At 43.5% G+C, this 25,738-nt stretch overlaps 2 protein-coding genes across 7 annotated transcripts in view; one reads left to right on the top strand and one right to left on the bottom strand.

Annotated features, from left to right (window-relative positions):
- Window positions 1-10,083, top strand: part of pdlim7 (PDZ and LIM domain 7) — a 32,958-nt gene extending 22,875 nt beyond the window's left edge. For 5 of the 6 annotated variants that reach the window (XM_069670593.1, XM_069670592.1, XM_069670591.1 and 2 more), the window contains 6 exons: window positions 5,262-5,314; window positions 5,498-5,741; window positions 6,182-6,362; window positions 6,567-6,687; window positions 8,563-8,678; window positions 9,041-10,083. In XM_069670593.1, the coding sequence (XP_069526694.1) occupies window positions 5,262-5,314; window positions 5,498-5,741; window positions 6,182-6,362; window positions 6,567-6,687; window positions 8,563-8,678; window positions 9,041-9,127 (802 nt within the window). In that variant the 3' untranslated portion in view covers window positions 9,128-10,083. Of the gene's footprint in view, window positions 1-726; window positions 1,421-5,261; window positions 5,315-5,497; window positions 5,742-6,181; window positions 6,363-6,566; window positions 6,688-8,562; window positions 8,679-9,040 lie in introns of those variants that run through there. The other variant, XM_069670595.1, reaches the window with a different exon arrangement.
- Window positions 10,084-11,507: 1,424 nt separating this feature from the next.
- The window catches only part of unc5a (unc-5 netrin receptor A), a 137,501-nt gene continuing 123,270 nt past the window's right edge, over window positions 11,508-25,738 (bottom strand). The window contains exons 13-16 of the mRNA XM_069669901.1: window positions 19,385-19,534; window positions 17,513-17,677; window positions 17,220-17,398; window positions 11,508-15,159 (exon numbers count right to left, since the gene is read on the bottom strand). Coding sequence (XP_069526002.1) covers window positions 14,994-15,159; window positions 17,220-17,398; window positions 17,513-17,677; window positions 19,385-19,534 — 660 coding nt within the window. The 3' untranslated portion in view covers window positions 11,508-14,993. The remainder of the gene's footprint in view (window positions 15,160-17,219; window positions 17,399-17,512; window positions 17,678-19,384; window positions 19,535-25,738) is intronic.

Genomic DNA, 25,738 nt, shown 5'->3' with positions numbered 1-25,738 from the left:
AACAGGCTTATTTGCTTTCATGCTGTAACACGTAAAGAGAGAGTAATATAATACCCATGTTTGTACTCCAGCTAATAAGCTAGCAGCCTGTTAGCTTAGCTTAGCATTAAGACTTGAAAACACAGGAAACGATAGCCAGGCTCTGCCCAAAGGTCACCAAATTAATCTTCCTACTCCTTTTACACCTGGTTATTTCTCAGCCGGCCACGTTAACTGAGGGAGTCTTATCATCGTGAGGTTTTCAGGCTCAGCCAAGGGGCAACACCCAGCCAAGATATAATGTGACACACAACCCCATTTGAAACCACAATAAATAATGTTTACACTTTTGGCCAATTTAACAAGAGAACGTGTTAATTAGTGAGCTTTAGCCATGATGGTGGTCAGATTTAGTTACATTTGGACAGAGCCACCCGAGCTGTTTCAAGTCTTTGTCCTAAGTTGAGCTAACTGGCTGCTTGCTGTAGCTTCATATTTATTACACACATTGTTGTCAATCTTCTGGCATGAAAGTGAATTAGCACATGTCCCAAAATGTTAAACTATTACTGAAAATCTCCTTGATATTTATTTCACATTCTTTATTCTGCCTTGGCCTTTTTTCCTGTTTTATCTCTGTGCTTCTTCTCCACCTTTTTACTTAAACTTTTTTCTATTTATTTTCTTCCTTACAATCTGCTTCCTCCCTCTCTATCTCTCTTTCTGATCTCTGTTGCTTGCCGTCAGGGAAAAGTTCCTCACTGAGATTCAGAGTCCCCGCTATGCCCGTCTGAGGGATTGGCACCACGACAGGTCCGCTCGCGCCCTCAATATCAAATCCTGAGCGACATCTTAGGCGCCGTGGGATGCTGAGCCTGCTAGCGATAGCCACACCGCAACGACTACGTGACAAAGACGACGAAGATAGCTGACCGTCCAATGGCAGTTAACAAATTCACCTTTCGGATACGGATGGGGTGAAAAAAAGAAAAACTTAAAAACAGAAGAAACATAGCCTAGATGACAAAGCCCAAAGCGGAACCTTGCATACTGAGCCTAAGTGTAAGATCTCCCTCTGAATTTCTGACTTGATGATTGTTGACAACCCTGTGGACCACTGTGTCTGTAGCCCTGTTTTCCATTTCACACTGCGTTACTCGGAGTAAACTAGTGGGAAGGTGGAAGGGGGGTCTCAGCAGTGGGAAGCGCCTTTCTGTTCCTTCTTCTTCTTTGATTGTGAAGTTCAGACCCTCCTTTGATCTCTGTCTGTCTCTCTCTCTTTCTCTCTCTCTCGCTGCCTGTTTTCATTTATTGAGTCCTTCATCCTCGTAGAGTTCTGGTTTCTGATCCCCTCATCTCGTAGGCTTCTCCAACCATTAAGAAAGAAAAGGAAGATAAATCTGTACTTTTGTTTTTTTCTGCTGTCATCAAAAATATAAAACATGTGAAAAAAAGCAACTCTTGCTTCTCTGTCCTTTCTTCTGTGTTTCTTTTCTTCTTGTTTGTTCAGTATTAAGGCTTGAAAGGAAACATCTCCTGATATCAAACTCGTATCTACTACTTCTTCTTCTTCTTTAGCTGCCCTCCAACGCTTTCTTTACCTAGCTGGTGCACTGTGCAAAAATAATTATGTAGACGCGGGGGTTCACTCAGTATTTTCACAGCTCTGAATTAATGTGCTGCCTTTTCAGAGATCAGGGTTCAACTTATCTTTCATTGCCTCAGAGGGAAAATTGTTGTGCATAAAAACAACAAATAGGCACGCACACATGAAGTAATACACGGTCGTAAAGTGCCGAGGTGCACCGCGAGGAACCGTAGCCTTTAGTCTGTTGCACTTACCTGAAATAAAAACATCCAAGAGTATTTAAAACCCGATAAAAACAGCACTATTATCATGTTTAAAGTTCAGATGAGTAATTGCTGCCTCATTTAGAGAGGAGAGATCTCACTGTGCACACAAGATGTTAAGAAATGTCAGGTTTAGATAGTAAATGACGTGTACCAGGGTTTTTTAAGGTGAGGCATCGCATGATTTAAATGTATAAAAATAACTCTTAGTGGAAAGGACAACTGCCAATCCAAACCTTGTCTGTGGACAAAATGTGCTTTTGCCTTCGGGCAGCTCGGAGCAAAATGTGTGACAGTGACAAGGTGATACCCGTATTTAATACATACATGCAGGGCTGGGAGGGCTACTTTAAAAATGTCATTCTTTAACGTTCCTAGTTACCTGTTAAATGTAATCAGTAACCCGATCAAAGTATCACAATTTTAAGGTAATGTTATTGATTACTCTCAGTTACTTTGGGATTACTTCGATACTAAATCTGCAAATACAGACGAGAAAATAAATTCCAGTACAATGACTTTTACTTGCCAAAGTGTATTCTGTTTCAGTAAGCAAATCCAGGCAAAATTATAGCGGTAATTATGCACATGTAAATGTATTTGTTATGTATGCTGTTTACACTACTTCACACTCTAAGCTGCCATAAACTTCTTCCAGTCTGGGGCTTGAAATGAGACGCCAGATGTTACAGAGCATCTTTGGTATTATATCAGCTTCATTTTAAAATGCATTTTAAAATTGTTATCCTGCTAGTATCCCCATTTTTAATAAATGTGTCTGCAATCTAATTACCCTTTTTTTTTTACTGTAACTGTAATGAAAAACAGTTGCCTTTTTTTGTATCCTAATTACGTAACACCGTTACTTGCACTCCCCCAAGATACATGAAGTTGCTCTGCCTTACAGGGTTTAAAGACGATATGAATCATGACATTGCGACACTAGATAAACTGGATTTTACAAAAGGGACACAAACAGAAAGTAGTGATTAAGACCTTTGCTGTTATTCTTTAAATCAAGTACTACCAATAATCATTAAATTATCATTAACATACATAATAGAACAAGTAAATGTATCAAGTGACTGAACCAGTAGTTGAAATCTGGTCTGTCTAAATACATGTCTCTAAACAACAGGCAGATAGCATCAGCACTCCTTTAATGTCAAATTTGTCATGTTAGATTGAGTCATCAAAACCCTGTGGAGAAATCTCAGCAGAAGAAGTAACATTATTGTGGGAAGCCAATGTGCCATAAATAATATAAGAAGTGACTTTAAATCTGCCACGAAAAACAACTACGGCCTCTTTACATTAATTGCAGAAACATAACATGACATGATGTGCTGTGTGGATGCTAACGGAAAAGATTGTTGAATACATTAGAAGACCTGAGCAGGAAAGCGGTGCCTCTCTCCGACCTGTGCCCCCACTGTTTGACATTTTGTCAGTTGTCACATGCTCGTGTTGTATCACTTTCACCTCCTCGCTGTGGAGGGTGACATATGTCAGGGGCTTCTTGCTCCATCTGAAATCACAACCTGCTCCTTTCTCTGCCGGATGCTGAGCTGCCAACAAACTCCTCTAACTTCTTTGCTCAGCTGGAATCATCCCGGGGGGGAGGAAGCCGAGAGAAAACACAAAAACAAAAACAGGAGAAGCTGAAATCAGAGGTGTAAAGGGTGAACAGGATATGTCAAGGAAACGTCCATGGGGTGCTGCTCTGCACCATGTCCAAAAGTGTACGTCGAAGGCAAAAAAATAAAACCTGTCTGCACAGTCTGAAGTGCAGGATTTGTGCACCTGCATCATACTGAGCCTCTCACTGAGCAGAAGGGGAGAAGGATGTTTAAAGCGATGGAAATGTCAAAAAAAACACGATGCCAGCTGCTCCAGGTGGGAATCTGCCGCTGTAGAGAATGTACTCCAATTTGCACCTGCAGCCCTCAGCAGCCAAACAAGCCTCTCAAAGGTGTGCGGGATGTCGGTGCCTGAATGTCGGTGCCTGAATGTCATGCAGGGCAGCACAGAGAGGAGTGTTGTCGGGGCTGCTGTGTTGACCTAGATGCTTTTTTGCAAGTTGTTAGGTGGGCTCTCAGAGGAGGAGCGCTGCTGACCCAGGGTCTGCATGCAGGGGGAAACGGGTTTTTCTGTCCTTTGTTTGACCCCGAACACCACAGATCCGTCTCGCCCTGCCTCCTCTCCTCCTTTCACTGGTTTTGCTGTCGTTTCTTTCTAAAATCTCCTGGCAGGGGGGGTCTGCATTCCTTAATTTCGAAAGATTTAACTTTCTCTCTGCCACCAGCCCTGCAAGCCATCTTCTCGCTATTGCAAGGGGATTTAATGTTCTTTATTATTCAGAATATGCTGCTTGAAAAACAGCAGACAGTTTTTATCCTCTTTTCTTGTTAGATAGCTCCGAGCTGCGAGTCTGCAACTTCTCCTGCCTCCATAACTTCTTTTGTTTAGTTGTTTGGCTTCATAAGGAGTATAATTAAAAGGCAGACTTAACCTGATGCAGGCGATGCCACAGAACAAGGCTGTCGCTGGATAATTCATTTCACATTTTCTTCTTTTTCTTTGCAAATGAGACATGATTTCATCATCTTTCATTAGTGTATTGTAGATGGCACAGTTGATGATGTAAACATGATAGACGCCTAAGGCGCTGTTATATTTTTTTCCCAAGATGAGACGTCTCCAGAGCTGACTGTCTTGGCTCAGAAGTTGTTTTTCCGTCTCAGTCATGGTTTGAAGATTTTCTGAATATAGTGACGCTTGCTGCGGGTAACAGAACTTTGAAATGTAGAAACGGCTCTTTATTTCAACACTTCTGCACAAGCAGGCTTGAAGCAAAACTCTTCTGCATCTAAATCTGACAGCACAACGTGTCTAAGTTTCTCTAACTTTGCCTGTGAGTGACGTCAATCAATCAATGTGACACGTTCTCGTTAGAAAAGTGGCTTTTGAATCGTTTTGATGCAGAGCTCAAAAAGTCTGTACAGAACGAAAATCATGTCAGAGAAGCGTTTATAGTGAACTCATGATTGATTTAACGTAAAATGCAAATTATATATATATATATATATATATATATATATATATATATATATATATATATATATATATATATATATATATATATATATATATATATATATATATATATATATATATATATATTCTTTAACATACTGACTGTTTGACCCTTAAACAGCTGAGGTTAGAAACCCATGTTGATATTTGATTGTTATCAATGGTGATGAAGCTCATGATCTTTCACGCAGGGGCAATCTGTGGCACAATGTAATGGAGAAGCCAAGGCTGCTGATCCAAACACGACGTTTATTGAGGAGTAACCATGGTTACAGAGGTCTCTGTGTATGTCTCTGTGTGTGTACCATTTCTAATTAGTCATTTTCTCCCTACAGCCTTGAGCCAACTCCCTCACCTGCCAAGGCCCAGGCAGCAGATAAACCAGATGGTGAGTTTCTGCTCCTGCTGGTGCGTAAAAAGAACCCCGGCAGCCTCCAGCAGAGGTTGTGCTAATAGATTCTTATTAAGTGTCAATACATGAGCATCAGCAGCCACGACGTGACCCGCAGAACTGTCACAACACTTTCTCAGAGCTGTATTTCCACAGCAAATCTCCTTGTTTTTGTCCCAGAATCAAAGACTGCAGCTGCAGCCGCGGGACGATCAGGTCCCTCCAGTCGACCACCGTGGGTCACCGACCCAAATTTCGCTGACCGCTTCCGCCCAGACAAGACCAGCACTGTGGTGACCCAGCACCAGCAGCCGGTCCAGCCGACGCCCATGCAGAACCGCAGCTCCATCCTGCAGGCGGCACAGCCGGCGCCCGAAGACAGCGGGAGGACCCCGGTATGTGGCGCCTGCAACAAAATCATAAGGTGAGACAGCAGCGGCACATCTGTGCTGACAGCTTGATTCATTTTGCCACAGTGAAATACTCTCAATGTTTGCTCCTTTCAAAGTGCTGTCAGGGAAATGACACATCATTTAAGACAGTTAATGTGCTCGATGACAGACTGAAGCAAACTAAGTCAGTCAGCATAATTAGCACAGTTTGGAGACGTCTTGTTATCACCGGAGACAAGCATTAAGCTGACTTTGAAATAATTTAAATCTCATTTCACACATTTCACAGATAATACTGAAACCTTACTTCTTATTCTGGTCACTATTGCAGACGACGGCAGAGCTGCTGTTCAACAAGTGAAGGTTCAAAGTCCTGAAAACAACAAAAAACACGTTACAAGTTTTGTTTCAGAGGTTTTGTTTTGTTTTCCTTGTGCTGTTAAAGGGTGTGTGTTTGTGTGTGTTTTTCCAGAGGTCGGTACCTGGTGGCGCTGGGACGTTCTTGGCACCCGGAGGAGTTTACGTGCTCGCAGTGTAAGGCGGTGCTGGACGAGGGGGGCTTCCACGAGGAGAGAGGGTCTGTCTACTGTACCAAGTGCCACGATAACCGATACGCTCCTAACTGCGCCAAGTGCAAAAAGAAGATCACAGGGGTAAGAGCTGCGCTGATGTGTTCAACGAAATCAAAACACAAAGCGGAGAAATAGAATAGTTAGAAAGGAGAGACGCCTCACACTCGGACAGGCTGCTGCTTCTCTGATTTCTTATTACTAGAATATATTAATGTCGACGCCCCTCTACTTCAGCACCAGCTGAGCTGAAAATAAAAAATTCACTACCTTGTCTCTCTTTATCAGGAAATCATGCATGCCCTGAAGATGACCTACCATGTTCAGTGTTTCAAGTGTGCAGCCTGCAAGACTGCCATCAGGAACCAAGCCTTTTACATGGAGGAGGGCGAACCCTACTGTGAGAAAGGTGAGATTCATCTGCTGCAATCCGCCTGTAATGTCCACTCTGACTCGTCCCTTTGAAGTAGAAAAATCCCTTTTTCATTTCAAAAAGTGTAATGAAACCTAAAACACGTCAGGATATCGTACTGACCATTAATAATGTTAAAAATCAACAACAATCAGATGCCAGTCGTCACTGAGGACTCACAGTGTTTGTTTTAACTGGAGCGGCGTGCTTCTCTCTGACTCACACTTAATAAAACAACGGTTTCTGTCACACATTCTTGAAGCTTCATAAAAGAGACGAAGGCATCTCCATGGTGAAAAATCCTCTCCGGGAAACAAAGGCAAACGTCATAAGAAAAGATGTTTCTAGAAGGACAATTGAGGAAAAAGCGACAGCAGCATTTGCCGCCATGTCGGAACAGCCGGTGACCCAAAATTGTGAATAGAAAATGTAACTCTGAATCAGATTTAAAGCCAGGCGGTGTTTAAAAGTAATGCTTTGGAAGAAAATATGAAACACTGGCAGAAGAAACGGCATGCTGAAAATCCTCCATGTGCACATTGATTAGTTCCAGTGCCAACTGAGAACATCTCAGCCCATGTAAGACCCCCTGTAACTTTACACACGGATCAAGCCCCGCACATTTATCGGGAATCTGCACTGGGCCCCGAGAACATGAATGAGGGGGAGCCGACATCACTGCACACGGCTTTAAGCTTGTGATCGAGCTTATTTGATCAAAGATGTCACATTTTTTACTTTAAGTGGATGCCATGGCTGAGTACAGTGCGGATCGCGGTGCGTAACAGAAGCTGAGCGAATCAGAGCGCATGCCGGGTGCATTTTGTGATAAAGTTGTTTAATTTGGGGAAAATACAGCTCTCTGCAGGGAGTCCCCTCTCCGGCTCTGCTGTGACTCATATTCATGTTTTTTATCAACCTATTTGAGAAACGCTGCTTGTTTGTATTATTGCTGTGGGGTTTGGCACGAGGGTACATCATGAATCTCTTGGCGCGCACCACAGTCAATCATAAAGTGTGATGTTTTCATCTGCTGTAATCTATTTAGCTCCAGTTTACTTCATACATTACTCTATTGGCTTTTATGAATGGTGAATGCGCTTCTATTATGCTGTAAATGATTTAGCAGGGCAGCGTGTTTCTCTCTGTCACCACTGAGGCTCTGACGTGGAGCGCTGCTTTATCAGAGGAGAAGTACTCATACTCTGAATAATGCCTTCAGCTCTGATAAACATTGTGCTGCCTCAGCATCTTTCAGGGATTGTGCAGCCCTCACCCACTCACTCTGGAGGAGCTGCATTATAACCTGACACTTTCCCAAGAGTGCCTGTGATGAAAGAGACTGGCAAATCCAGTTAAGTATCTGGAGCAGTCTCCCTTCATCCTAATCCACCCCACCCCAACACACACATGTACACGCACACACGCGCACACTCTGTATATAGAGGCACTAATATACAGTGGGTGGACAAAATAAAGCAAACAGCAAACTATTGAGTCCTCCAATGACAAGAAGAGCCAAAATTTGACTTTGAAACCGCTTCATCCATCTTTACTGCTGTCATTCAAGTCCTAAAATGTGTGTGTGTGTGTGTGTGTGTGTGTGTGTGGTGGGATATTACTCTTCTTAAAGAGGAAAAGCCTCCAGTTCTTTAAAAGATGAAAGAGGTGGAAACCTATTTCACACTCTGTGCTCCAGAACATCCTATAAAGGTTAAGTGATGTTTACGTATGGTGATTGTGGAGGCCACAGAGGATGCTCGACCTGATCTCGTCGATGATAAAAGCTCTTTTGAATAATGTTTATTATTTGATTGTGATGGTGATCTCCTCTGCTCACCACCTCTCCTCCTTTCACCTTTCCCTCTCCAGACTACGAGAAGATGTTTGGCACCAAATGCCACGGCTGTGACTTTAAGATTGATGCAGGCGATCGGTTTCTGGAGGCCTTGGGCTACAGCTGGCACGATACGTGCTTCGTCTGTGCTGTAAGTCATTTTGATTGATATGGCTCCCTGTGGGGCTCTTTGCCCCATCTCTTCTCGCTGTCCCTGCACAATGCCACCTGAAAAATCTGCCTCCATCCCTGAACCTCCAGTCCTCCCCTTTCGTCTCTCTCTCTTATCCTGTCACCTGCAGTCTATCACCCTCCCCATCTCCTTTTCATTCTGTGGAGAAAACGGAGAGTAAATACAGTCAAGTAAATAACGTGCGCCTGCTCTGGCCAGAAGAAAACTGTGTAAATAAACATTGCCAATGTTAAGGTCTCATATCTTCTCTGCCCTGCTTTCTGTCTCTGTCTGTCTGTCTGTCTGTCTGTCTGTCTGTCTGTCTCCTTTCATCTTTAAAGCTCTGCCAAATCAACCTGGAGGGGAAGACGTTCTACTCGAAGAAGGATAAGCCCCTGTGCAAAGGCCATGCCTTTGCTCCAGTGTGAGGGAGCGAGCTCCGTCTTCAGAGGGAGGAACTCTCCTCTCTCTCCCTCCTCTTTACCCCGCTCTGCTCTCGGGCACACTTGTAAACACTCTACATCTCTTCTTTGCCAACCACACACCTAGTTAGACTTTTTCTATCCTGCAGACTTTGTTTCTATATCTGAGGCTTAATGTAGCTTCATGTGCTGTTAGGACAGTTCAGATGTAACTGCCTGTAATACCAAATGCTGTGTTGTATAACTGGAAGTAGTCAAGGAATGAATTCATGCCATCACTAACTTGGACTTCTAAGATATCTTTAGTATTAAAAAAGGTGCAATTCATCTACGTCATCATAGTTCCTCTAATCTCAGTCTGAAGTAAGATCACGTGAGTTTCCTCCAAGTTGTAGACTCATTTAGCCTCTGATAATTCCTCATATTACTGTAATGTACTCCTGTGCTAAGTGCAGAGAAGAGGTGGCCTCATTCAGGACCCCGGCCCACTCACTGACTCGCACTGCAGTGACTATTAACGTAATGGTGGTCCGGTCGAGCAGGAAAGGGGGGTGTCCCATTTCTGCCTGCCTGGACCCCTGCACCTCTCCACAGAAGCTCTAACTGCCTCACTTATCACTCTGACTCTGGGAATCAGAGCACATGCACTGTGGTTATTAATAGCAGTATGCGTTTAGCTGTAATTAACAGTCATGTCATTATCTTTAATTGATCCAGTATTAATAATATCACATTGCTGAAAGAGGGACGTTAAGATGTTTCACATTCCCAAGGTAAGGAGGTTATCGTTTATTAAACATTTTAACCTCTGAAAAAAAACTAATGTTACTCTGATGCTGTGATTGTTCCTTAGAGTACTTTCAAGCCATGTTGAATATGTATTTATATTGCTTCAGAATGGGCCTGTAAGTGTTGTTTTTATAGCTGCTGGATGTTTCAAATAAAATTACTGAGTAATACCACTTGATTGAGCAGATCACTGGGCTGAACCCATCTGTAAAATATTCTGTGGATTGATGTTTTAGCTGCTTTTGTTCCCTCCAGCAGTTGCTCCCCAACAACAGGACAGCGGACTCCCACGTTTCCCTGGGTTGTTGTAAGTACAAGAAGTGCTTTCAAAGAACTGTAGTGAAATGCTGAAATACTCTCCATGCAGAAATAACTTCACAATCATTTAATCACTAGAAAGAAAAATGTCAGCTATTTAAAAAATAGTTCAGGCTACTTAAAGCCCCCCTCCAGTGAAAATCAAGTGTTTAACCTTGTAAACATCTCCATGTGGTGTTCTTCATGTGCTACAAGACATATCAGGGACAACATCAGCAGTCTGCATTTAAACTGCAGTGTACCAAGGACATAATGGACGGGGCTGACGCTATGCATATCATTATGTGTAACCTATGGCAACCACTTCGGCGATGTGCGAGCCTGCGTAATCGTCATTTTTGCAAACTCACTACGGAGTTGCCACTAAACAATGGCAGAGACGTGTTTTGTTTTGCCAATGGAGATGTCCATAGTGGGCGGGGCCTATGCAGATTCAGGAATTTTTAATGAGGGAGAAGGAGGAGATGTCTTTGATGCCTTTACAAGGTAATTAAACGTATTTTGCAGAAAAAAACATATCAGACACAATTAATTATTTCAAGCAGAGCATCTTACATGTCTTAAAACATGACTGGAGCTGCTCTTTAATATTTTGTATCTGTTTGCCTTCTGAGGTAGATACACGAGAAGATGACGAGCTGTATTCACTTAACACCCTTAAGTCCAAAAGTAAGACGTAGAGCAATTTAGCACTAGAGGTGACTCGCTTGAAAAATTATAGTTAATTTTGCAACAAATCAATTCACTGACTTATTATTGTAAACTTTGTGGTGGCAGCTGGTTGATGGCAGTTAGGTTGTTGTGAGCTGTTGGTGAGCTGTTATATTGCCGGTTGGATTTTAAACTGTCAAGTAGTTTCTCGTTGCGATTTCAAAACAAGATGTAAATACAACAACTTGTTCGTACTTTTTGAAAAGATTAAACCCCCAATGAGATAATGTGTTGTTAAATGAGCTTTAGAGGTGGGTAATTGTTTGTTTTTTAGTCAGGCTCTTGCTTTGACATGCAAGTTTAAAGTATTGATGCGAATGGCTTTGTGTGAAACTCACCAAAAAACAGGATTGACTATTTTTTAAACCTCATCGTTTCATAGTCGGGATGATGTAGAGATTTTAGAGCCTGATGATAAACAAACAAGCTGCCTACAACATTCAGCCGTACATGCATGGTCATAATGTTTGTAATCAATAATCAACACACGGTACCGTTCCAAGTAAAAAGATCCAGTCCTTGATTTAACAATATATAATTTATTTACAACAATTTCAGGTTGAATTACTATACATACCTTTCTGAAATGTCATAGATATATATATACATAAGGCCAAGTAAATACTTGAAAGCACTTAGAAACGAATTTCCAAAATTCTACCCACAAATCCATATCATTGTCCAAAAAGTACAGAAAATCTCCCTCAGCAGAAGTTTTCCTTTGCCACAAAAGTTTTGACAACAATTTACATTGACGATAAGGAACACAAAAGGTTAAAAAAAAACAAACAAACAAAAGGATTATACAATTGCATAAGCGCTGTGGCATGTAATAAATACAGCATTTTTGACTTGCAGAAAGGCAAGGAACATTGAATCAAGGAACTAAATAGAAAACCATTCACAAGTACAGAAGTCTATTGTTCTTAGTTCAAAAAGGAAACAGTTCAGTCAGAGTGACGGGGAGGTGTACACACACACACACCCAGCCTCTCGCGCACATACACACAAACACACACACGTCCTTGACACTGAATAGGAATGAGTGACACAAAAAGTACAGTTGTGAGATGTAACCATTTTGTCCCAAACTCAGGGGGAACTTTTAAACGTTGAACAAAGCGTGTACGCTCTCCCACAGAACTAGCAGGCCCAGATCTCGTCACCGAGGAAACCGTATTCATCACAGACACAGTAATTGCAGATTTGTTAGATTTGTCGGACAAGCTAGATGTAAAGATAGATGCTGAACATCCTGGCGGCTGGTGAATTACATTACTGAAATGTGCTGAGACAACACAACAGAGACAATGACAGGTGATAGAGTTTCACACACAGTCTGACTGTACAACTGAAACATGCTGCGTTAACACGGCTCGTCACTGTCCGAGGACTGATGTCCTCTTTCTCCCATGAGCCTCCACACAGTCCCAGTGTAGTGATTCACTACGTGTTAGTGACTATTTCCAGCTTGTATTTAAATGCTTACAGTTAGAGAAATCATCAGGTAGACATATGCAGAGTAAGGACGAACAAAATATGTATAGAAACTTCCTGTAAAACAGTCTCTAAACCCTTAACACTGCAAAAAGTCTTCACTGCTAGATCGCCAAAGAACAGTATATAGGCAAACACGTCACGGTTTAGACTTGACAAATGCTGCGCCAGTTAAGTGTCTTTTTTTGGCTTCATATTAAAATATAATTTACATTTCTTTACAAAGTGATCAAATAAACTGACACACATTACCGCTTAAACAAATAGCGTCAACTTGCCTCAAAGACAAAAGCGAGGATGAGATAAAGAAGTGATTTGGACTTTGAGCCCGCGCTTTAAAAAGACACATCAACTCTGACTTCTTCTACTCTAGCTGCAAGTAAAACAAGGCTGAAACAATATGAATGGACACAACAGGAGGGTGGAGTGACTCAAATGATAATCAGAAAACTTTGGTTACCAATTCTGCTGATATACAGTATGCAAAGTGACAGCACACGGCTGGTTTAGAAAAAGTATTTACATATTACATGTGACGATGAAAACATTTGTTTAAGCTGATAACGCCGTTTTATCAGAAAGGGGCTGATCCCAGGGAATATTTAAGTTAGTTAGAAAATGTTAAATTTAACTTCACGGCATCTCTTCATCAAATCGAACAGGGTCTGTAAAAACCGGTTGGTCGAAAGGAGGCGTGTTTATAGGATGAAAAGGTGCTGAGATGCCACAGAAAAACAGAGCAAAATAAAGACGTACTTCTTTTCTCACTACAAGGAAACATAAATGTACATTCCAAATATCTGACAATCATAAAAGAGGCTCCAGAAAGTGTTAAAGGTTGAAGCCACAGGAGCGGGTTGGATGAAGGGCTGTGCGAGCTGTGTGAATAAAAAGGGATTAAATGAAAAGGGCTCTCTTTACATCTTTAACAGACATCTTCACATGCAACCCTGAGGCAGACGGAGAGAGAACTATGGCTAATTTGGGATTGCTCACATCTTTTCAAACAATAATTACTGAACCAGCGGACTTTCAAGATACTTTGTGTATTTACTTCGCCTGACCTGACAGACCCCTTCACAAAACAAAAACTGTAAATTAATGCAAAGTAGCAAACGTATAAGCAGATGCGTTGTTGCAGTTTACGGTTAGCTGCATAAATCTGCTGGATCAGTTCTGCCGACAAACAAGCAAACGGAAAAACAACCTTTCAAAGCGTCTTTTGTGAGCAGAGGCGTGACGCGCTCTGAGAAAGCCACTCTTACGTTCTCTGAGACAGGTTTCTCTGGTATGGAAATACTGTTTGCCACACAGCAAATATAGAATTCCCACCAACATTGCTTTATAAATTATAAAAACAAGGCTGCACATCTCCCCTTTCTACGCGAGTAATCTGGTGAAGATTCTCAAGAATTTGTTCTCAGATTTCTGGGGGAGGTCGCTCTGCATTATTTATTATGGAATAATAACCATCTGAGCCGTGCTTACTGTTTAACATCCTCTCTGCTACAGAGTTTATGCAAAGACCGGAGAGAATGTCATTTAAGCAATGAGTCTGGACGACATTCACTGTTCACATATATGCAGCTGGAACGCCTCTCGGCCGTATGGCTCCTTCATTACATGTGAGATTAAAAAACGCCACAATGACTGATCGGGGTAATGTGAGACCGGACGGGTAAAAATCACATAGAAATGTTTTCTGAGATATGACTCCAGTGGAGATGTTACTCACTCCTCCCTCGAAAAAGTTCAAAGAACCCGAACCCCACATACATATCGATTTAGAAGCTGCGGAGCGTCTCGCTGAATCAAGATGTCAAGATGCAACATTCACAGTAAAGATACCGGCTGGACTAAAAACCACACAAACAAGATGAGACGACTTTTTTGGGCCTCTGACATACAATCTATTTCCAACCTGCAGGTCCATGATGTGCTGCTACAAGCTGCCTGTGAGTGTTTCTGGAAACATACAATGACTCGTGTGTGTGTGACGTACGCGCAGGGAGTGTACGGGAGGGGGACGCTCACCGACCCTGATGACCTTGAAATGTGCTCAGTGTCTGAGATGATGTCATTAAACAAAACCTGCCAATTGCATATGTCGTTCTCTTGAACCTGAAATGACTTGCATCATTTGTCCCATCCCTTTCTTCTCTCTTTGAATTTATCATATTGGCCCTTAGTAATCACATTATGCTGCATATTGCTCCTTCATAGAAAAGGCATGAAGTTATATTAAAGATTGATTTAAAGTAGAACCAGGGAGTGACTAATTTAACTTCTTAAATGGCAAATAAAGGGTTGTTTCTTTACCGAGCTCCTGGATGCATTCCTCCACACACCCACCTTCCCCTCATTTGGTCTGTCAGTTAAAGATTTTCACTCGTTCGATGGGAAAGTGACTCACTCACTATCTTCTAAAGTGAAGCAGAGGGACAACTGGGACGGCTCTGCTCTTCCTTTCCTGCTGCAGTTATTGTTTTCGTGTGTGTTGTTGTTGTTGTGTTCTGTACTTTTCCTCTGCACCGACAGTCTCTCCTCGTTTTCTGGGTTAGCACTCGCCATCGGAGACCAGGAAAATCATGGCTTCCTGTTTGCCGATGTCAGCCATGACCGTGGCCAGCTGGTTGATGTTGCCGCTGTGGAAATGTTGTGCCTCCCACAGGTCCAGGATCACAGAGGTCGGGCTCGCTTTGGATGCAAAGAAACTCATGTGTCTGCGGGAAGGAGAACACAGGAGTAAGAGTGAGAGGAGAGGAGACGTTTTTATGAAGTTAAGCTGTGTGCACATATCATAACGGACAGTCTCTCTTTGGCTCCACACCAACAGAGTCTTAGGAAAAGCCTTTCAGCCTCTATTTTATTGTGCTTCTGCTTCTCGTAACTCTGTCAATGTCAAGTTTCATTGTGTCTTTTATTGCTACATCCAGATATGTGTTGGAGGAGCACTAAGTAAAAAAATGATAAAAGGTGTAAGAAAACACTCTGACTCTGGAAATTGCCTTCAAACACTGAATTTCCGGCAATTTTCATTTGAAGCTTAACAGCATAAGCCTCATTCCTCTTTATTTGATGTCGAAATTGCCCCTAAATCCCCATATAGTAAATCCTATATGGACTTTCACAGCTAAGTCGGAAGTGACCTTTTCCATTTTAGGAGCAGAACCTTTGCGATCAAACCCAATCAATGACAACAAAGCAGTGGCCCCGGCCGGCTGGATATTTGATGTGGAGTGGGACCTGATCCCCGCGGTACTTGAAGAAGATGCTTGTTTGATTTAATGGCCTTTTCCTGTTCTCCAAATGTCTGGGGCCTTAACTGTTATGTAGAGCACACATGACATTATAAAAAGAGAGAACAGCGTAAAGTCGCGGTACAAAGGGGGATTGAGCTGTGAGTGTTTTTTGCCAGGTGGGAGCGGGTGAAACAGGAAGTCCTTTTCACCTTGGGAAAGGTCGCACAGAGTCCATTACTTCCTCGTATCTTCTGGCTGCCTACTGAAGCGTTCTGTGATGGTGACAAACATGCGGCTGCTACACAAGCACCGAGAACACAGAGTCTCTGCTCTTCTGAGTCAATTAGATTTTTCAGCACACACATCCTTCTCTCTGCGTCTGGAGGGCGCAACAAAGAGAAGCGTTGGTCAAAAAATAGGCCGGGAACCAACCTCTGTGTCATTATTCAGATAAAAAAAGTCAGAGCTTAGCGTCGGACGCGTCAGCCTCGCTTATTCACCTCGCTGTGTGAAACACGAGCTTATCTTGTACGGCTCAGACGCAGCCGTTTGCACAGTCTTAGGAGAGAAAGATCAAGTAAAAGGTTCTTGGCATTTTAAGTTTTATTGATTGGTCCCGTTCCGCTCGGTCTGAACACTTTACACACACAGAAACAAACAGAGAAATACAGCATGACAGAATGCCAAGCAGCTGCTGCCTTTTCAGGAAAACACGTTGTTAAGGACAGATCAAACAACGGAGCACTTGTTCCTTCCTCAGGCCTAAATGAGAATTGATTATGTTGAGCAAAACATTGCTAGTTAAACCTGTAGTGCATCAATTCCCTTTGTGATTCATTGGAGTAAATAAAGTTGATTGAGCAAATTAAGTGTACCTATTTGATTTCATTACGTGCTAGAAATTAAATTGGAGCTAAAGGGATCAATGGCTGGCGGCTTTCTGTTACAGGTGCTCCTGTAATGAAGTACAGTAACAAAGTGTCTTAAAGGTCGGCACCGATCCAAACCTGTTCAATGATTCTGCCGCTGATGGGCAGCTAGTTTGCTAACTTCCAATTAAAAGTGTTAAGCAGCATGTAGCAGGTACACATTTAGCTGCAGACTTTAAGCTGCTTACCTGTTCCTGAGGAAAAAACAGGAAGAAGTGTTTTCTTACAGAAGTGATAGCTGCATCTATCAAGTCCACATTAATCCTTTAGAGTTGGCTGTGTCACAGAGGATTAGCTCGCTAAGGCAGAACCTTGTTTGTGTAAACTTAAGAGAAAAACACTCGACTGCAGCGATGCACTTTACACTGATTGTGCATAATTACAATTCCATTGTTACATGTTAACCTCTACATAAGTGTGACCCTTTGCCAGCAGTGTGATTGCATGTTCATTAATTTAAACATGCTACACAAACTGCTGTACACCCTCTATTCTCCAGGGCTTTGTATAAATGAGGCTCTGCTGCAGAGCCTTTGTGTAAGCTGCCTGTTCAGGCGCTCAGACGATCAGTGATCAGATGAAGCATTATGATAGCGTACAGTCGGTAGTCACCTCTCTAGTTTAAGTCTTTGTGCTAGCATTCTCCAGTCGGCTCCGTTGGGACAGGGGGCGTCCAGGCTGCTGCAGATCTTCTGCCTGATGAGGTACGGGATCTGAAAGGCGCTGGGCCCCGCCAGAGCTGTGGCGTTACTGTCCATTAACAGGAACTCGGTGTCCACAGCCCGCGTGTCCTGGCAGGGATGAAGCAAAAACCTTTTCCTCAGCACAATATAAAATGATTCTTCTTTATGACCAATGAGAATGCTGAATGACGTTGGATATGTAGTTGGTATGCTGAACGTTACCTTGGCAATGTTAAAGTCGAGGCTAAAGCTCTGCCCCTCCCCCTCCACCTGCCACACGCACAGCTGGCAGGTAAGCTCACAGGTGCTGAGGCTGAGCCGCTCCAAAGTGAACGTGCAGTGCAGGTACCGCTGGGAACCGTTCCAGATGTGGTAGAACGGGATCTCCTGCAGGAAAAAATTAAACACGCAGCACTCATAAACGGCAACGCAGCGGCACAGTCAGAAGTGCGTGTCTGAAGCAGGCCGTAACAGGACCGCCTGCCTGCAAAACACTGAGATCATCATTAATTAGCCCGACATAAGCTGTCATCTAAATATATCTGAGGCAGCAGACTGACAACATTCAGGTGAGTTAATGGGAGCTGATGTGCCGTTACTGACAAACAGAACATTTAAAGGGAGCTAAAAGCTGTCTGACTGTCGGAGCTGATTACAGACGCAATCAAACGTGCATTTTAAGAGACGACATATTTATGTCTTCGGAGTGAAAAACATTTTTTATCTATACATTATTTCCCATTTTATTCAGCCTCTTTGCATTATGTTCACAGCTCTGCTTTGAACCCAAACCCATCATGTGACATGCTGGTATGAATGTATACATAATAGCTTAGAGGAGTAACGCTGTGCAGCAGCAGCTCCTGTTCAGCAAACGGCTACCAGGGGTTGTACGCTAGAGTTTCTACATCTTCCTCTCTGTTGCTCCATATTCATGCCTCATTTACATCGACTCCCAGGAGAAGCAGAGAGGTATCACTGAATAAAAAAAACAAAACAGGGCACTGACTCCTCACTTCAGCCTGGGTTCAACAGCAGACAAGACCTCAGCTCGAGAGTGAAGAGGGGCCGCAGTGCATGCTGCAGACCAAACGGGGGCACTGTTACCCAGGCAGATGGCTGACGGAGGGAACCAGGCGAAACACACAAAAGTCTTCACGGGGCCCCGGGGAGACTAAAGGCCTTTTTTGACCGCGCTGCTGAGAGGGGAATAACACTTCCAAATGAACAGGCACAGTCCAGAGGAATAAGCCTCTGTTCTGGGTGCATTGTTGTTGCTGCTGCTTGCTTGGCATAGCCCGTGTGTTCTCTTTAGGGACCCCGGTGCTCTGTGCTTACATAGTTACAGCCAGAACATTTTCTAGTCCCTCTTTGAACAGCCCTCATGTCTGTGTTGCCGGGGCTGCAGTGCAGTGGGCCACGCAGGTGTGGGGAGTGCAGCAGAGGTGGAGAGGCTCCAAGAAGTTCCAGATATTTACATACTGCTCTATATTTCATCTGTGCTCCCCTTTGAGAGAGCGGCAGCTAGGATAATCAATCAGCTTGCTGCTCTGGGTTAGTGCACACAACCCAGCTTCCCTGTGCATACGAATATACACCTCATGGACAGAATAATGCACACACTCTGCAAGGACAGAGGGGCACACACAGACACACACACAACATTAGAGAGGCTGTTGCACAGAGGAGTCCTGCAGTAACAGGCTGAAAAACACTCTTAGTGTGAATCTTTAAAGTGATCAAGCGAAGCCAAAACATAAGAAATTAAAACTCTGAACTTTCCAGAGAAGCTACGAGACCATGACCCTCATTAACAACAAAAAGTTGCTCCCGGAGAACTTTCGCCTCCTCGGTAACACGGCTTTCGCCAACACGTACTCCATTCTGCTTTCATTTGTCTGGATGGCAAATTTAACATAATTCCTGACAACATGGCTTTTAAATTAAGCCTACAAACACATTAGGAAGCCCTTTGACTGCTGCTACACAAATTTGACAGATTCAGCCAGGCACTTGTATTACATCTCTGTGCTTCGTCTCTGATGTGAAGCGACTCCCCTGCCCCTGCAGCCCCCGCAGGCCCGGCCAACACACCTGGTAGCCGGCTAGCAGCTTGCTCCTCCAGTGCGCCTGGGGCATGTCGTGGATGGACAGGCGCAGGTTGTGGTAGCTGTCTTTGAAAAGCAGGACGTGAGGCTCGTCAATCAGGCGACCCCCGAGTTGCCGCTCCATCTGCATCACCTCCTGATGGAAGAGAGAGAGGGAGGGGGGGAGAGGAGGAGAGGCATCAGCGCTCCGAGGGAACACATTTACCATCACAGTCTCAGAGGTAAGTGAAATTTTGCAAAACAATCCATAACTGTGGAGGTTTCTTGTTTACACTTTTTATGGTTTCATCACTCAAACACAGACCTGTACAGTCTGGAACAAGAGTTTGTCAACAAATACAGGAAGAAATACAAGAAAAAACAGAGGGAGATGTTGATAATGCTTAGATCCACACATGCACACTTACTGAGGGACTTGCTTGCTCACACACATCAGCACAAACACAGCTGTACAGTACAGCTCAGGAAGATAGCATCCCTGCATGCGGCCGCAGAGGGCTGGACCCGTTTGCCTCCGCGGTGCTTTAATGTCATCACAAGGTTGATCCCCTGACTCACTGTGTGTGCGCTCTGCTTTCAGCGACTGCATTAGCATGCAAATACCGCAGCCATCTCGGCCTACTAGCTACCTGGTCTGTGATGAAGTAAGTGAACGAGCCATTAGTCAACTGCTCATTGTTCTCGCATGGCGAATCTCCTTAATTTCATTTTTGCTTTTGTGCCAGGAGAGATTTGTAAATGCATGCTTAATATTTTAATCTCCGTGGGACCCGCTCAGTGGACCATTTGTCGCCGTCCAAATGACCATCTGGAATGGGATGATAATATCTGCCGCCGTTTCCTCTGATCTATCAATTCATTTTGAGATGGATGCTTCTGTGCTGAGCAAGTCTTCAAGAGTCCGGTACCACCTCGCACTCCAATCAGAGGGCGGATTACAAGAGAGGAAAACAGACCTCAGACATAAGATATGTTCATTTAATCTGTCTGAGGAGGGGAAACAAGATGGCAGCAGAGGGGAGAAGGCAGCCAGAATGCGCCAAAAAAGTCAAGGAGACACATCTCAAAGACAACAACGAGAGAGACACGTGCGTATAGATAGCAGCCATATGTGGAGCGCATGGTTGTGCATGGTATGATTTCAGCAAAGACGTCTAATTAAGGTGGAGAATGGCGGCAATTTCTATCTGCACAACACTGATTCAATTTTCTGCCCTCTTTCCCAGGGAACGGGACACTCTGATTCCAATTATAATGGGAAGGAAGCTGTTAATTATCCGTTTGGAATCTCTACCTGCTTTTGTTATTTGACGCGCCCTCATCCTCGATGAAAGAGCACTTTTTCGGTTCAACCGCAGAATTGAATTTCCACGTGTGCTCAGCGCATTGCTAATTCCCATGTTTGCGTAACGCTTATCTTCTTGTTAACACGGAAATTATGCCCCCTGTGATTACCCATCTCCATCCTTGCATTTACATTGCTTCATTTCCTTCACCCAAACGCCAAAGAACATCAGAGATGTGCAATGATCCGACTGTATGATGCTGGCTGGAATAGTTTTCTCACTGTACTGCCACGCTGGAGCCTTGTGATGTTGCCCGGCCCACTTACTCAGAGCAGGAAGGTCAGACAATGGCTCTGAATCAAAGCGTCGAGGTCTAATGAGTTAATAACAGGGGGCAGTGAATTCTCTGCAGAATTAAAAGCCCTTAGCTATTATGTCTCTTACGCAGACAAAAGGCCCATTATGAGGGCTTCCAGAGAGGTTCATTTAACGCGGTTCTTAAGCACAATTATTTGTTGGGGGTGATTAGCATTGCAAATTGGGGCTGGTGGTCTTTGATCGGGTCTTTGACCTATAGCAGCAGATCTATAGGCCTGCTAGCTAGAGAAGAGAGCGCAGAATACCAATTATCTTATTATCAACAAATAGCTACTAGAGTGAATACTAACTGGCCTGTCTAGCAGTTTGTCAGGTTCAAGGCTGACACGGCAGGATTATGATCAAACAGGGTCTAGGACATGGCACTCCTGCTACCTGACAGGGACGCCAAGCGTACCGAGAGGAAATACACAACACACTCCTTTAAAGTGTGCACACGTCGCCGCTTTCAAATGACACCGTCTCGCTTGTGTATTGTGTATTTGTGTGCGAGTGTGTGTGTTTTTGTGCAGGGTTTCAGCATATGCTGTGGACTGAGAGAATAATGGCCCTCTTTACGCCCCATTATCCTGTTAACAAATGACAGTGTGAGCGAGCTAATGGATGAGAAGCTAAATTTGACCATATTATTTACCCTTTCTGGGGGAAAACAATGCGAGGTTTGAATTAGTTTATCAAATCACATATTAATCACAGACTCGCAGCTAAATTGTGTTTGCATTCGGTGATGATAAGGGAAGCGGTTTCTCTTAAGACACCCTGACCCTGAACAAGTGTGGAAACATTAAGATGCATGAGACGGGCGAGAAGTTCAAGTACTGCAGGAGAAAAACCCCTTTTGTTCTGTCGGAATTCGAGATAGCCTGTGGTGTGTGTGAAGACTGTGAATTTAGACTCAGACGGAGCCAAGACCACCCCCTGACATTCAATGAGGCTGGCTAAAGAGAGTGAGATAGAGCGGGGAGGAGTGAAAAGAGCAGGAGGCAGAGAGAAGAGAGACAGAGGCAGCTTAACATTTGTGTCTCCAGGTCACTGGAGTGGCCAGCTTTAGCAGGAGAGATAACAGGATTACTGCAATCATGGCCACAGTTTTCTATGACTTCAACCCCCTTTTCCCACCCTCACTCTTCTCCCACCCCGCTCCTCACCCCCCCCCCTCTGGCTTGGACCGGAGCTGGGACTGTGATGGACTGGGGCCGGGCTCCTCTGGGAAACAAGAGACACTCATACAGCTAATCTCTTCGGGCTGGTGCTGACAGAAAGAGGTTAGTGGCTGTTCCAAACTCTCTCTTGCAACAAAAACAGCCCGACATCGGAAGTAGGAAAGAAACAGTCTAAACAAATCAAAGCATGACCAGAAGCCTTCATATATATATATAAATATGTCTAAATATAATGGGGCTGGCCTGCCTCAAAGCTGCAGATTAAAGTATCCCACTTTCCTCACAGGAAGGTCAAGCGAGTACATGTGGTCGTCTATTGTTCGGGCTCGGTGTGTAGTAAACTGATTAACGTAACTAGCTTTGATGGGGATTATAAGTTACGTTTGATCAGTTAATTAGTCAAGCTACATGTCATATGAAACATAGAGAGACTCACAGGCTTTAATATCCTCATAAACTCGTCCTCACCCCAACAACTCCCCGCTCCGTTGTGTCCTCGTGTGCTTAAAAATGTGCATTCATAGCAGCGATCCATTATCAGGGTGCTCTTTTTCAGGCAAATGCATTTGTTTATAGAGAGTAGCCTGGCTATGTGGGCTCCATAAATCTGTGTATTTGTCAGCAGGATGTGACAGGCTTTTCCTCTCTGACTGAGAGTCTATCAGTCTGAGCTCCAGTGGCCGTGCCCGCTACAGTCAACTCTGATTAATAACTACAAATAGAAGGGACTTGTCTGCTCGGTTATAAATGGGGGCCATGTTTGCTAGGGAAAAGATGCACATTCTGCTTGATAAATCACAGAGCAGGCCGGGGGAAAAAACAGCGCACAGGAACACAGAAATATAATATGGAAACAATTTCTCAGCTGGGCTCGGTGATAAAGCTGACTGTCTTCTTTAACTTAATGCCAGCAATTACTGGGCTGTTTTTTTCCATGCCAGTAACCGTTCTGATGGAGGGATGAGAAAAACTGTTTGTATTACCCTCCGTACATGCTGCTTCTCTCTGCTCTGATACATAAAAGCAAAAAGTTTCTGCTCTAATGTAGCCTGCTGCTCAGGCGCTGCAGAAAAAAAAAAAGGACGTCATAGTGAAAGGAGCACATAAACAGTTTATGGGCCCTTTTAAAGGCAAATAAGAATAATAGCTTGAGGTCAAACACTGTGCAGAAGATTCCAGGAGCTGCTATTTAACCAGTTAGACATCAATTAAACAGCCATTTAACACTGCAGCATGGATTTTTTACTATCAAGACACAAAAAGCTGAATGTATTGGCCTCATTACATGAATATTGATGAAAGAGTAAATCTGAGAAGTCTAAAATACAATACTGAGAGGACAAAAGGGAATTAACGCAAACATTTCCTCATCATTTAAGACCAGATTAAAACTGAGGGGAACTTTATGGCTGTTTAATGTCACCTTAGATCACTACAATCATTAGGGACTGTTGAAGAAAAGTTCCACTTTGCGCACTTCCTGTCATAGCAGCCCAGCTGTCAACTACGGGAGAAAGGCTGGTTTGTCGTAGTCAGAACAACGTCAGAGTGTAAGCAGTTAATTAACATTTGACATGTCATAAAGTAACGTAAACTCCTCATCTGTTATTAAATTGTCATCTAGAGCATATAACAAGTGCTCTCGGGCAATTTTAAGAGACATTGAAGCTGTTTTTGCAAGAAGCAGAAGTAGCCGTTGTTAGTAATTGTTACTTCGTGACATTAGATTTCTATCACTATGGCAACCTGCTGGAATGTTTCCCGGGCGCTGTGCCCGTCCCTCAGCCCTCACTGCTTCTTTTGGGTGCCCCCTAATGGCGATACATGGTAATTGTGGGAGTACACTTCCCAATTTAATCAGACGTCCACGTTTGGCTTCCTGTGTCACAGTTGTAACTCTTGATTTTCCGGTCGCTTTCCTTTTAGACTGTTTACCTTCATCTGAGCGGCGAATTTGTTTCTTTTTCTTTGGATTTTCACTTATTTTTGAAGTTGTATCTGTAGTCATCCATCTTTTCTTTGTTTGTTCAGCCATAGTAGATTACTGTTTACTCGCAACACCTGCAGAGACGGGAAAAGCAGCCGCTTAGCTCCGCCTACCCTCTCTGGCAGACCAACCACTGCTGGCTGATGGAAAACGCGTCACTAACTGGACACCCAGTCCGTACTAATAATATATACTGCAAATGCAAAGGCTTTCTTTAGTGGGCCATAGGCTCAGTCACCATTGTGTTACCTCATTCGACGATAGATAGTGATTTAACAGACATTTATTTACACGAAAATCTAAGATTATCAGTTTAAAGTCCCTATAATTAAAGAGCCTACGACTACAGTATGCTGCTAGTAAGATCTCAAGATATTTTACAGGAAAAGTTCACCAATGTCAGAAGGAGTTTTCCTCTGGGTACCATGAATGTTTGAACATTTCATGGCAATACATCACTTAGTTGTTGAAATATTTCTATCTGAACCAAAGTGGGCTTCAAAATGTAAAAAAAAAAAGTCCTCATTCAAATATTTATTTTAAATTAATATTCATGTTGGTGCCTAAAAAGTCTACCACTCAAAACAGAAAAAACTGACTTGTGCCTAAACCCTGTGAAAAATAAATCTGACAGGAAGTGGGCGTTTATAATAAATCCACATGTTTTTTTCCTAAAATGTGCAACAACACCAGCCTTACAAAACACAGACATGTGGGTGTAGAGGGATAAGATTTAGTTATCAATAAAAAACAGGATATTTTCTTATTGTTCCACTATTTAAACAGCGTGATGCTCAGTGGGAAAGCTGACAGATTCTGAATATCGCAGCTACATAGAAAAAATAGATGCAGCATATTCCTGCTATAAAAAACTATGTCGGCATCCCTCCAATTCAATTAGAAGTTGGTGTTAGGTTTATCTGTGCTGAGTCGGAGGCTTGGTACACTGCAGGTGTTTCAATCAGTTGTGGGATGGCAGAACATCAGCAATGCTCTCCCACAGGTCTAACTGGGAACAAGCGAGTGCACAATGAGGGCGCTACCAAACGCTGATCATGTCTCCTGTGCTGCTGCGCCAGCCTTGGCTGGGTCCATCAAGAGTGGGACACACATTAAATATTAACTTAATTGGTCCCGGCAGAGCCCTGCTAACATACGGCAGGCATCAGACAGAAATGTCACTGTTTCCCAAGAGCCCCCGCACACTTAGGATCAAAGACAATAACATTGGTTCTAATCTGCTGTAATTGGGAGATAAGAGATTGCATGGTACAGCGTGCATGCATGCGTGCATGTGTTTGTGGGTGTGTGTGCTTGTCATCCTCGCTGATGGAGCCTTGTCACAGCAGATTGACAGCCAGCCAGGGAAGTGGAGAGTAAGCCTCAGCATCTCTCTGGTTCTCCCTGCCAGTGAACAGCCAGCAGAAAGGCTGAGAAAAGCCTTTTTGCTTTTTCATCTCCCATCAAAAGTACAGCCTGTTTAATGCATGAAAAGTTGACTTCTTGTCTGAGAAACGAGGTGCAGC

This window comes from Semicossyphus pulcher, unplaced genomic scaffold, assembly GCF_022749685.1.
Source record: "Semicossyphus pulcher isolate SPU_LCO1_2020_fin unplaced genomic scaffold, fSemPul1.0.p SCAF_2, whole genome shotgun sequence".
NCBI lineage: Eukaryota > Metazoa > Chordata > Actinopteri > Labriformes > Labridae > Semicossyphus > Semicossyphus pulcher.
The sequence above is the reverse complement of the archived record's forward strand: the minus strand, read 5'-3'. Positions and strand labels throughout refer to the sequence as shown.